The 13,145-nt window shown below is 39.4% G+C and overlaps 1 protein-coding gene across 5 annotated transcripts in view; it reads left to right on the plus strand.

Annotated features, from left to right (window-relative positions):
• The window catches only part of Larp4 (La ribonucleoprotein 4), a 65,563-nt gene that overhangs the window by 27,452 nt on the left and 24,966 nt on the right, over nucleotides 1–13,145 (plus strand). For 4 of the 5 annotated variants that reach the window (XM_042265233.2, XM_076556822.1, XM_076556824.1 and 1 more), the window contains 4 exons: nucleotides 299–454; nucleotides 5,109–5,184; nucleotides 12,051–12,187; nucleotides 13,000–13,103. In XM_042265233.2, coding sequence (XP_042121167.1) covers nucleotides 299–454; nucleotides 5,109–5,184; nucleotides 12,051–12,187; nucleotides 13,000–13,103 — 473 coding nt within the window. The remainder of the gene's footprint in view (nucleotides 1–298; nucleotides 455–5,108; nucleotides 5,185–12,050; nucleotides 12,188–12,999; nucleotides 13,104–13,145) is intronic. The other variant, XM_076556823.1, reaches the window with a different exon arrangement.

Below are 13,145 nucleotides of genomic sequence, written 5' to 3' on the forward strand. Positions count from 1 at the left end.
TTGAGCAATTAACCTGGAGTGCTTATTTCCTTCATCTTTAGAGTAGAAATCATGAAAAGTGATAACCTATCACAGTGTATAATGTTTCCAGAAAAGTGAGCAAAGGAGTTACACCAGCAGTCAAATACATAAAGTGCCAGCTTATCCATAACTGTCAAAACTTGTCTCCCTTCAGAAATAACATAAGCCATGGGGACATTTCTCCAACTAGTACAGTTCTTTGAAATTTTTTAGAGACTGTGACTCAAGGTTCCAGAAGCTGGGATTAAATAATTTCAATACCCTTTCTTAAAAACAGGTAGTACAGAACTTTCAGAAGATATGTGCAAGGAATATGAAGTAATGTATTCTCCAGCTTGTGAGCCCACAAGAAATACTACAGACATCGAAGAGTCAGCTGATGGAATGATTTTAGGACCTGAAGATCTGGGTTACCAAATATATGATGTTTCTGGTAATCTTTGTGTTTTTATTGCTAAAATGAGAATTTATTATCCTTAGCTCACCTCCCATCATTAATCAATTTGGGGTTTTTCTTTTTGTTTTGTTTTAAAGAAGCTTATATCAAACAACTATTAGGTGATTGTTAAAAAATACGGTTGGCTAGTAACCAGAAGTAAAATTTGTAGAGGAAGAATCTTTGTGAAATCCTGTTAAAGAAAAGTTGACATTAAAGATATCAAGAGAAAGTAAAGAGAGATTCGATTTTCAAAAGTTCTAAGTTTCTCTGTTGATTAGTTGAGATCAATTGTAGTTTTAGCAAGTTTTCAACCACTTTGTCAGCATGAAATTTATTTTAAACATTTATTTCAGAGATTAATTTTAAGGAAATATTTATATATTTATATAAATATTTATATATTTATATAAATATTTATTTATATTTATATATTATTTAAATATTTTATATTTATATATTTATATAAATATTAAATATTTATATTAAGCCGAGCAGTGGCAGTGCATACCTTTAATCCTAACACTTGAGAGGCAGAAGCAGGCACATCTCTGAGTTTGAGGCCAGCCTGGTCTACAGGGCAAGTTCCAGGACAACCAGGGCTGCACAGAGAAATCCTGTCAGGGATCAGGGGGATATATCAGGTGGGCAGAGGCAACTGGATTGAGAGTTTGAGGCTAGCTTGGGCAAAAAAAGGAGTCCCTCTTTAACATTAACTACAGAGTTTCTCTTTGCATCTTTTTCCCCCCACATTGATCAAACCAATATGGAATAGTAATCAATATGATTTAAAGTGGTTGAAAAACATTTCAGATGTATTTTTCATTTTTCAAAAAATTATGGCTGTGTATGTTCACAAGCCCCCAAAGGCCACCACTGGAGCTGGAATTACTGTTAGTTGTGAACCACCCAACATAGGTGCTGGGACCCAATCATGGTTTCTTCTTTGGTACATGCAGTGCATGCTCTTAACTGCTGAACCATCTCTCTAGCCATAAAAATGGAAATGTGGGCAGTGGTAGCGCACACCTTTAATCCCAGCTCTTTTGAGGCAGAGCCAGGCAGATCTCTGAGTTTGAGGCCAGCCTGGTCTCCAAAGTGAGTTCCAGGAAAGGCGCAAAGCTACACAGAGAAACCCTGTCCCAAAAAAAAGGAAATTTAAAGGGAACTGAAGTGAACCATAGATTGTGAGATTGTGACTGTCTAACTTTATTTTTCGAGGGTATTTTGGAAAATTGTTATATGGAGTAGGTATATCTCTTTCTGCCTGAAGGAGCCCTGTGACTTAGAACAAGATCTATAAATAATTGTCTTCAATTATTCCTCTTCCTCGTGAAGCCATGTCTTACTATGTATGTAGCCTTGGCTGGCTTTAAACTCAGATGTGCCTTCCTCCAAAGTACTGAAGGAATTAAAGATGTTCACTACCATTCCTGGCTTCAATTACTTGTTTGTGTGTGTGTGTGTGTGTGTGTGTGTGGTGTGAGCATGCATCCATGAGTGTGCCCATGTATACTGAGGTTATAGGCACAGGCAGCCATGCTTAGCTTTTTACTTGGGTGCTTAGAATCTGAGTTCAGTTCCTTATGCTGGCTCCAACCCAGTGAGCATCTCTCAGCCCCAAGCTAGATTTCTAAAAAGTCTTTTGACTTATAAGGTAATTTGTGAGGTGTGTGGGGTTGGTCTTCCTATATGAAGGGATGAGTCCACAGACTGGAGAGATGGCTGAGTGGTTAAGAGCATGGTTGCTCTGAGTTCAACTCCCAACACCTATGAGGCCCTGCAGTCTGGAGCTGTAGTTCCAGAGGATCCAGTGCTCTCTTGCCTCTGCTGGCACCAGGCATGCATATGTGGTTCACAGGCATGATTAGTTAATTAATTAATTCATTGATTTTTAGGAATAAATTAAAAAAAAATGAAGTGATGTCTCCTTTCAATCTATGGTCATATTATAGATAGCAATTAGCTACTTTTATATAGACTTTTGAATATAGACTTGGTAAATGATGTGGTGCAGCTCGTTTGTTTGAATGAGCTTCCTATAAATGACATTGAAAGTGAAGTAAATTGTTGTTCATTTAGTTAGCATTTGGATAGGTCACTTCCATATAAAAGATTACATATCCAGGTGAAAAGCTCATGGGGGTATTGGTGCTTTGCCACACCAAGTTCAATTTCTAGAACCCACATACAGGTAGATGAAAAGAGCCAACCCTACAAAGTTGTCCTTTGGTGCCACATACATGCCTACACACATTTTCTCTCTCACACACACACTTTTTCTTTAGTAATGTGTATATGTGTGTGTGTCTTCTAGATATGTGTGCCTGTGGAGGCTGTAGGGTTGCATCTACCTGGAATTTGAGTTACACATGGTTGTGAGGCACCCAACTTGGCTGCTGGTAACTAAATTTGGATCTTCTGCAAAAGGAACTCACACTCTTTTTAACTTCTGAGTTAACCTCTCCATCCCACAATAGTTTTTTGTTTGTTTGCTAGTTTTTGTTTTTTGTTTTTCCAGACAGGGTTTCTCTGTAACCTTGGCTGTCCTAGAACTTGCTTTGTAGACAGTGTAAGTTCAAAGGCCTTGAACTCACAGATATCCTCCTGCCTCTGCCTCTTGAGTGCTGGGATTAAAGGCCTGTGCCATCACACCCCTCTATAATTTTTTTTAAACAGTATTCCACAGGGCCTGAGAGGGATGGTTCATTAGTTAATAGCACTCTTCCAGGGAACCTGGGTTTGGTTCCTAGCACCCACATGGAGGCTCAGAAACCATCCATAACTCCAGTTCTAGGGGAGCTGATTCTGACCTAGGTTCTAGGTCCTGTTCTGACCTCCAACAGCAGGGTCAAATGTGATGCAAAGGCATACATGTAGACAAAACACTCATATACATAAAATAATAAAGTGAAAAAACAATGTTTAAAGATTGCATATAATATCAGGGCAGTGGTGGCGCACGCCTTTAGTCCAGTGCTTGGGAGGCAGAGGCAGGAGGATCTCTGAATTCAAGGCCAGCCTGGTTTACAAAGCATGTTTTAGGACAGCCAGGGCTATACAGAGAAACCCTGCCTCAAAACAAAAGAAAAAAGGAAGAAGAAAGAAAATATTCTATGTACTTAGAATGGGAAACCTTCGCTACTGATAAAGTTAATTTATTACTATATATTTAAGGTTAGCAACTAGTCATTTTTAAGAAGAGGAAGTGCTCAGTGTGTGAAGGACTTGCTGGAGGACCTAGGTCCCAATTCCCAGTGCCCTTGTACAAGCTAAGCATGGTAGGTTTGCGTCTAACCCCATGTTAGACGACAGTACTAGTTAGCAGGGACAGGCAGATCCTGGGCACTTCCTAGCCAGTCACCATAGCAGGTGCAGTGAGAGATCTTGTCTCAGACTAAGGTGGAGAATTGTAGAGGACAGACAGCAGACATGCACTTCTTTCTGGCCTCCACGCACACATGGAACATACACTCTGAGATCCCATATGCTCTAGGCAGGTGGGGAAGCTTCGTGTGTTTTAAAGCCTGCCTGGGCTACATAGTGAGGCCTACCCTGTGCAATAGAATCTCAGCACTTGACAGTAGAGGCAGAAAAGTTAGGAGTTCAAGGTCATGCTTGCCCACATAGTGAGTTTGAAGTTTGTTTAACATGAAATGCTGTCTCAAAAAAGTCAAAACCAACCAACCAAACAAAAATCAAGAAATGAAGAAAAAAGATATAAAAAGAGCAAGACTCACACTGGATCTATTGCTAGTAAAACAGATACAGTTACATAAACCCAATATATCCCACTTTATTTCCTGTCTTCAAATTTAGATCACCACTCATTATGTTTGGGCTGCTTTTTTGTTTGTTTTGAGTTTCCATTGAAGAACTGGGTGCTTTTCACTTTTTATTTTGTTTTTTATTTTTGAAACAGGGTCTCTATGTTAACTGGCTGTCTTGGAACTCACTTTGTAGACCAGGCTGGCCTCAAACTCAGAGATTTGCCTGCCTCTCAAAATTTTACAATCAGATCAGGGCAATGTTTAACAACATAGTAGTCAAATGCTTTCAGTATTAATAGTCCTTTGTTATTTCTTAGTGAAGTGCGTGAGCTTGTGTTTTTGAGACAAGGTCTCTCATTGGCTTAGGGCTCACCCGTTAGGTTATGCTGGCTGGCTAGAGAGCCCCAGGGATCTCATGATTTCTCCTCCCTGGTACTGCTAGAATTATAAGTGTGCACTATGGTGTCATCACATCTGGCTTTTTAGTGTTCCTTCTGGGAATTGAACTTGGGGTCATTCTTGTGTGGCAAGCACTTTACTGACTGAGCATTTCCCAGCCCTTACATGTATGAAATATGTATGTGACAAATCTGCATATTGAATCCATTGCCACACATGTGTTAGGTGAATACTCTTATCACTGTATTTCGGAGTTCAGCCCCAGCTCAATAAAATAATTCTTCAGTCAATATGAAGTATTGCTGAAAAAAGTATAAGTTGAAAGAAATTAGACTTGATTTAAAAATACAGTTTTGTGGTACATTTTAATTGGTGGCTACTCTGTAACTTCTGAATATATATATACACACACAAATATATATATTGTATAAGTTTCACCTTTGATAACCAACAGTTTTCTCCCTCTTGTTTTCTGCCATCAGGAGAAAGCAGTTCAACAATTTCTACAGAAGACTTAAAAGAATGTCTGAAAAAGCAATTAGAGTTCTGTTTTTCACGGTACAGATCTTTTTAATTGATATTCTTCTTTGTGTTTTTAATGAGTAGATATAAAATGCCTGTGGAATAGGCAGTTATCATTTCCTTTAGTCATAGATTTTGCTATCATTCTTGAGTCTGTTTCATAACTAGAGTTAAAAAGTATAGCCTTTAGTTGGATTTATCTTTTCCTAGATAGTGACAGTGTCTATTCCATACTTTCCCAGGATCATGTTTCGACTTGAGTTTTCCAAAAGCACTAAATGGAAGTAATTTTTAAAAACTAGTAGAATAAAAGGAACAGAAAATATCTCAATTTAAGTTTTTATTATTTTTTATTTTCTTTTCCAGAGCTGAGGACAGAACCCAGGTCCTTGCGCTTGCTAGGCAAGTGCTCTACCACTGAGCTAAATCCCCAGCCCCTTCAATTTAAGTTTTGAACAGAGTAATTTTAGCAAGACCCTAAATGAGATAGGCAGAGAATCGATAATACTATTGTTTTCTCTTAAACATAAAGACCTTCTAGGCAAATGTTTCAAAATGGCTTATTTACAGTTGAGAATTCTGTAGAAATATTTATTGTTGCTTAGATACCATAAAATTTCAGTATATGGGCTGGAGAGATGGCTCAGTGGTTAAGAGCACCGACTGCTCTTTCAGAGGACCTGGGTTCAATTCCCAGTACCCACATGGCAGCTCACAACTGTCTGTGATTCCAAGATCTGACATCTTCACACAGACATACGTGCAGGCAAAACACCAATGCACATAAAAATAAAAATTAATAAATTATTTTTTTAAAAGGAAAATATTAAAATTTCAGTATATAAAACAATTTACAGCTGGACATTATGACATCACTATTATTCCCAGCACTCAGGGGGCAGAGGCTGGTGAGTCTTTGAGGTGAGGCTGGCCTTATCTGCATAGACTTCCAGGATAGCCAGGGGCACAAAGGGAAACACTGTTTCAAACAAAGTAACACAAAGGCTATAAGAAAAAAATTGAACATTTGGACATACATGCAAATGTAGTGTTTTCCATTTTTCTTGTCTTTGGTGAACCAGTTTTTCAAGCTTCTAGGCCAGAAGCAGCTGTTTGGGTGGAGGAGCAGGGGGTGTTGAAGACAGGTTTCTCTGTGTAGCCTGGCTGTCCTGGAACTCAGCCTGCCTCTGTCTCCTGAGGACTGGGATTAAAGGTGTGCCCAGCCAGGCCTGGCTCAGAAGCATAGGTTTTATTTCATGTTCTCTGCTTTTTAAAAAAATTTGATTCTGTGAGGCAGGTTCTCACTTTGTAGTCCCAGCTTTCCTAGAACTTGTAGAGATCTGCCTGCCTCTGCCCCCTTAGTGCTAGGTTTAAAGACATGCACTACCACTCCAGGCAAATCCATCCCTACCTCACACTCCATCTTTAACCTGGAGCCTCTCACATGCTAGACCATTTAAGTGCTGTGCTACTGAGCTGTTCTCCTGAGCCCTGTTTCTCAAATGCTGGTTACCAAATGGCTATTTTGTGGTTTTCAAATTCTCTTGTCCTCACCTACACCTCTTTTTCTTTAGTGGTGCTGAGGATTAAACCCAGGGCCTCATGAGTGCTAGGCGAGTACTCAGCCTATCCCAGCACTAATTTCAGCAATTTTTCTGCATCCAGTAATTTGACATGCACAAGGAAACACACTTCTTCCTTCCTTTAGATGATGTTTGTTATTTTATTTTTGAGTCAGACTTAGGCAACCCTAGCAGCCCTCATGAACCTCTCTCCTGAGCCACCCTAGGAATTTTGGAATTTTAAGCATGCACTGTCACAACAAGCTGATGTAATTAGATTTTAATTTCTTTATTTTTTAACAACAGCAAGACCTTACTCTGTGGCCAAGGCAGACCGGAATTCACTGTGAGCTCAGCCTGCTCTTGAATTCCCACCAGTCCTTCCTCCTCACTCCTAGTGCTGGAATTAGGTGTGGGCTAATTCATTTCCATAAAGTGCTTGAATAGTGAGGGTTCTCACACACTGGCCTACCACTTCTGGAACTGCTTCTGTTGTCATTTGGGTCATCTTGCCCCTGTCCCACAACACCCACATACACCTCACTTTTTCCTTTTTTATTTATTTTTAAACAGAGTTGTACTCTGTCAACCTAGCTGTAGCCTAGAACTCACTGTTTAGACCAAACTCACAGAAGATACACCTGCTTCTGCCTCCCGAGTGCTGGGATTATTAAAATTGTGTTCAGCCCCTGGTTCTCTTTCTGTAGGTGACTGTTTGTCTGTATGTGTGTAAGTGCATCACTTATGTGCAGTGCCCTCAGAAGCAAGAAGAAGGCATTGGATCTCTTGGAACTGGAGTTGTGAGCTGCCATGTTGTGGGTGCTGGGAACTGAACTGTGGTCCTCCCTCCATAAGAGCAGCAAGTTCCTCTTAACCCTGAGCCATCTTTCCAGCCCCTCTATCATTTCTTGCTGCTGCCTCTTCTTTTTAAGACAAACTTCAGTTACGTAGCCCAGTTATATCAACTGGACTTGAATTTATAATTCTAATTCAACTTCCTGTTGCTGGAATTGCAAGGGTGTGTCCAATGCCCGGTTAATTGCTTTATTGTACTTTTTATAAATGTTGGTTTTATATTGTCTTTTCTGTCCAGCTCATAGTCTCCTATCTTTTTCCTTAAAATCTTAGGAAATGCTTAAAAAAATGGACTGTGTGTTAGAGATACCTGTGGCTTTTTAACTACTAATGTCAGTTCTTTGCCTAATATACATATCACATGTCTACACACAACTGTTCAAATCTGCTTCTCTGTTTCTCCATTGCCCAGTAAAGTTACTTACTCTGAACCACTCTACACACATGTATTCTAGAAGGAAAAATATTCCTGGTACTTCAGTAATGTGGTCCTTGAAGCTTCCATAGCTCCCACTTTCATGTATCCAGAAGTAGATTTTTGTAATTTATACAGCTTTTTAGTTTTTGAAATAAGAGTGTTTGTGATCTATCGCATCATACTTAGATCTATGATACACTATCAGCCAATACCATTTGTAGCTCAGCTACATTGCCAATAGTATATACCAGTTTTACTTCTAAGTGGGAAGTCAATTTGATTTACTTTTGACAATTATAGTTTCTTTCGCTAAGCACTTTGATACTACTGGTTAAGAATGGGGCTGCTGCAAGTTAGGGTTGGCTTATACCACAGTGTTTTACTTATGCAGTAAACCATGTTTACAGGTTTCTGATTTTCAAGTTACTAAATAATAACTTTTATTACATTTATTGTACTGGTGTTAATTTGGCCTTACTGGTATCTTCTATTTATTACCCTTCCCTCAACTAATAACTGCTGTGATAACTATCTTAGTTGATTTATTTTTATTTGTTTGTTTGTTTAAGTTATTTATTTCTTTATTTTTTGGTTTTTGGGACAGGGTTTCTCTGTGTAGTTTTGGTGCCTGTCCTGGATCACACTCTGTAGACCAGGCTGACCTAGAACTCACAGAGATCTGCCTGGCTCTGCGTCCCGAGCTGGGATTAAAGGCATATACCACCACTGCCTGGCGCTTTGTTGAATTTTAGTTTAAAGATCTTTGAGCTTACTCTCTGCCCATAAGAAAAATTTTGATTTATTATTTATTTAAATGCCGGATGCCGTTTATTGAAGGAGGGAAGAGGTCTTAAATACAGGCTTACAGCACAATGGGAGAACCCTGGAGGGCAGAAGTTCGCTACCGATGTTTTACAATCTTGCATCTAAGTTTTTAATGCCCATTATGTAGGATATACAGACAAGAAACTTACCTTAAGCATTCAGGAGGGTGGAACCTGGCAGGGAATTAGCATAGGGAGGATATCAAGGTCAAGGTCAGCAAGCAAGGCAACAGTTACCCAAAACAGGGGCCAGGGCCCTGCAGGTCCCCCTTTTACTAAAAAATGAGCTTCTGACTTAGGTTGTGTGGGAAGTCAGCAGGTCGCCTTACCCGTCGTGGAGACACCTGCCCAGGCCACACAGGCACTCTGTCTTAGGTTGGTGAGCGTCCCCCAGGCATTGCCCATCTCTGAATACTCATCATACAGGCTCAAGCGTGTGTGAGCTGCAGTTAACTGCTGTCAAAGATCTCAAAGTGGCACTGGGCTTGCAATCTGTGTGTTCAACACAGAAAAGACCAACAGAGGTCCTATCCCACCCATAGCCAGGAGGCTAAAGGCTACTGCAAATTGGATACCTTGTAAGATGGTATCCCAAAAGCAAATGGAACTTGAGTTTATAAATTTATAATTTTCAAAGCCAATCTAACTGTATATAACTATTGAATTAACTTTATTATGTCCAATAGAATGGAAGATTAACTAACTGGGGTAGCTACTTTTGCTGCCAGGGTCTCCACTGTGCCAGCTATAGAAAGCAATTATGAAATGGTAATCCCAGAAACAGTAGCAGCGGTGGCCGCCACTGCTGTAACAGCAACAACGGCAGCAGCAATGTCAGATTCTCTTCTGGAGCGTGTGGGCATCCACTGGCATGGATACAACTCCAGGAACACGAACCGCCAAGGCCCATTTTTCTTGATCCCAGCAGAACTTCAGCTGGCAACTCTGCAAAAGAACAACTAAGAACCATAAAGAAAACAGGCAGCTCACAAGGAGCATAACTAATGGTCTCATAATGGCTACATTCAGGCTCATAAACTTTAAGGTATCTTCAAAGGGGGCTAAATGAATTTCAGGAGGCCAATAAATGTTGCACAGAGCCACTCCTGAAAAGTAGGTACTACACCAGCTTGAAGAGGATTGTGAAAATTAAAAGGCTTAGCTGGCATGCTGCTGTTAACAAATGGAGGTCAGTGACCTTCAGGGTTACCCTTAATCTCCAAGGTTTCTGGGTGACACGTTCTCAAACATACTTGAAAAAGCAGTTACCATACATTATCTTCTGGAGAATCCAACCACATGGCTACAGTTCCTAGGTTTACATTAATGCTTGCCAAAGCTGGCCATACTGGGCTCTCAATCCCATTGGCACCAGAAGGGGAGAGTTTTTCCACGAAGGCCCAATAGGTCACTGCCATGTTGGGTTTCAGCAGCAGCCACAAGGCACACACAGTGCTCAGGAACCCAAAGAGGAACCTCATTGTCCTGAGGAAAGACATAAACAACCCTGGGCCCATATCAATACCAGACTGGGTCTCCTCCAAGTGCCAGTAGAAAGATCCTTCCATCTCTCCAGAGGTTTATTTGCAACAGGAGCCCTCTAGTGCTTATCTGCAGCGGATACTTCAGCAGAATCCACTGATAAAAATTTTTAAATATATAAAACAAAGGAAATAATAGAATGTGGAGAGGAATGATGAGTCCCTAGTTCCCCCTTTTTACTTTAGCAAAATGTTTGGGTTTTTTTTATAGTTCAAATTTTTCTTTTATTTTTTAATTTTTTTTATTATCAGCTTGATACATTATAAATTCTTATCTTAATAGTGAAATGTTTCATTGAGGCTTACTCAGTAATTGAGTAAAACCAAAACTTATAAGCCACAGTCATCCTAGGGTCCCCCATGCTACATATATATATATATAGCCTCAGTGGTTCTGTGGATTGCAGTCTGATTGTTCTTTGCTTTATATCTAGAATCCACTTATGAGTGAGTACATACCATGTTTGTCCTTCTGGGTTTGGGTTACCTCACTCGGGATGATTTTTTTCTAGTTCCATCCATTTGCCTTCAAATTTCATGCTGTCATTGTTTTTCTCTGCTGAGTAGTAATCCATTAATATCATAAATGTGTTTGGTGTTTTGCCTGCCCATACATCTATACATCATTAACAGTAGCAGTGCCCAGAAGAGGGCATCAGATCCCCTGGAACTGAAGTTAGCAGGTGGCTATGAGCTGCCACGTGAGTGCTGGGAATCAAACCTGAATCTTCTGGACAATCATTCAGTTCTTTTAAACTCCTGGACCTACTCTCCAGCTCCCAATAAGATCTTTCATGACCCACAATAAACATAATAAATAAACAAGTGATGACTGCTATGGGTTAAAACATTAAAATAGAACAGCATAAGAGAAAGGAGAAGCCAGAGTAAGGGTTTTTTGTTTGGGTTTTTGTTTTGTTTTGTTTTGGTTGTTTGGGGGAGGCGGGGTGGGGTTGTTTGTTTCTAAATGGTTTCTCTGTGTAGCTCTGGTAGTCCTGGCTCTGTAGACCAGGCTGACCTGGAACTCAGAGATTCACCTGATTAAAGGCATATCTCACCATCTCCCAGCACAGATACTCTTATTTAATCTGCTTTAAAGACTGTTGGATGCAAACAAAACAGACAAGATTTTGAACAGGCCTGAGGAGTACACATCTGTAATGCCAGGTCTGAGGAGAGTCCCTTAAATCTTCAATTTTAATTTTAAATCCCTCTCAAGTTACAGTAGTCAAGCATCTTTATGGAAAAACATAAAAATGTTTATATACTAAATATCTATGACTCAGTTTATGGTTAAACTATTTTTCCCATATACTTCGTGATTCAAAACCTATTCAAGTTGTTACTGATATATTATGTTGGTATGTTTTAAATTGAGCTGATAAAACTATGGAACGTTTCATAATTCATCTTAGTAACTCTACTACTTTGAATTCTCTAGGAATAGTGATAAACATGAATGTGGTACTGTTTTGTTTTTTTGTTTGTTTGTTTTTGTTTTTCTAGGCAGGGTTTCTCTGTGTAATTTTGGAGCCTGTCCTGGAACTCACTCTGTAGACCAGGCTGACCTCAAACTCACAGAGATCCACCTGCCTCTGCCTTTCAAATGCTGGGATTAAAGGCATACGCCACCACTGCTCAGCCTGTTTTAGGTGCTTTTTAAGAATTGCGTATTACAATTGCTTCTGTTTATTTCTTTCAGAGAAAATTTATCGAAGGATCTTTACTTGATATCTCAAATGGATAGTGATCAGTTCGTCCCTATATGGACAGTTGCCAACATGGAAGAAATAAAAAAACTGACCACAGATCTGGATTTAATTCTTGAGGTGTTGAGATGTATGTAAATGACTTTTAACTTTTTTGTAGTTATAAAAATTAACAAATTTTATTTCTAATCCTACTGGGAATTGTTTTAAGTGGCCTTAGTGTGTGTATGTGTTAGTGTGTACAATTTGCTTTTTAAATCTTGTACACACAGCAAGTATTAGCAAGAATGTCCTCATTTGTTTTAATTTGATTTCACAACCTGCTACTGAGTTGTGACCTATGAATAGTTGACAAATCCTCCTGAAGTTAGATAATGAATTTGTACCTCCCTCTATCCCTTCCTCTGTATGTGCTCTTTGGCCTTTATGGTGATTTATATGAGTGGATATGCTGGGGGTGAATCCTGGACTTTATCCTCATCACTAGGAGAAAGGAGGATACATTGAAGTCATAACAATAAGGGCTTTTTGTTCCCTGGAAGATTCTTTTTAGCACATTTCATCACAGTGTAGGTACTCCAGATATTTAACTAGCAAATAATATTTTGCATACAAACCTTTTTCTTTTTTAGCATGACAGTAATTTTTGACATTTTACCTTAGTATTTGGCAATTTATTTGGATAGAAATTAACCCGAATGAGTTTTTTGTTTGTTTGTTTGTTTTTTGATTTTTTTTTTTTTGAGAGTTTCTCTGTGTAGTTTTGGTCCCTGTCCTGGATCTCACTCTGTCGACCAGGCTGGCCTGGAACTCACAGAGATCCACCTGGCTCTGCCTCCCAAGTGGGATTAAAGGCGTGCCACCATGGCCCGCCAAACGGAATGGTTTATAATGGCATCATTAATACCATTTAAGTGAGACATGTTGTTTTTGAAATTTCAGCTTCCCCTATGGTACAAGTTGATGAGAAGGGCGAGAAAGTGAGACCGAGTCATAAACGTTGTATTGTAATTCTCAGAGAAATTCCTGAAACAACACCAGTAGAGGTAATCACTAATTTTTATTAAAACTAAATATTCTTTTAACTG

This window comes from Peromyscus maniculatus, chromosome 20, assembly GCF_049852395.1.
Source record: "Peromyscus maniculatus bairdii isolate BWxNUB_F1_BW_parent chromosome 20, HU_Pman_BW_mat_3.1, whole genome shotgun sequence".
In the NCBI taxonomy this organism is placed as follows: domain Eukaryota; kingdom Metazoa; phylum Chordata; class Mammalia; order Rodentia; family Cricetidae; genus Peromyscus; species Peromyscus maniculatus.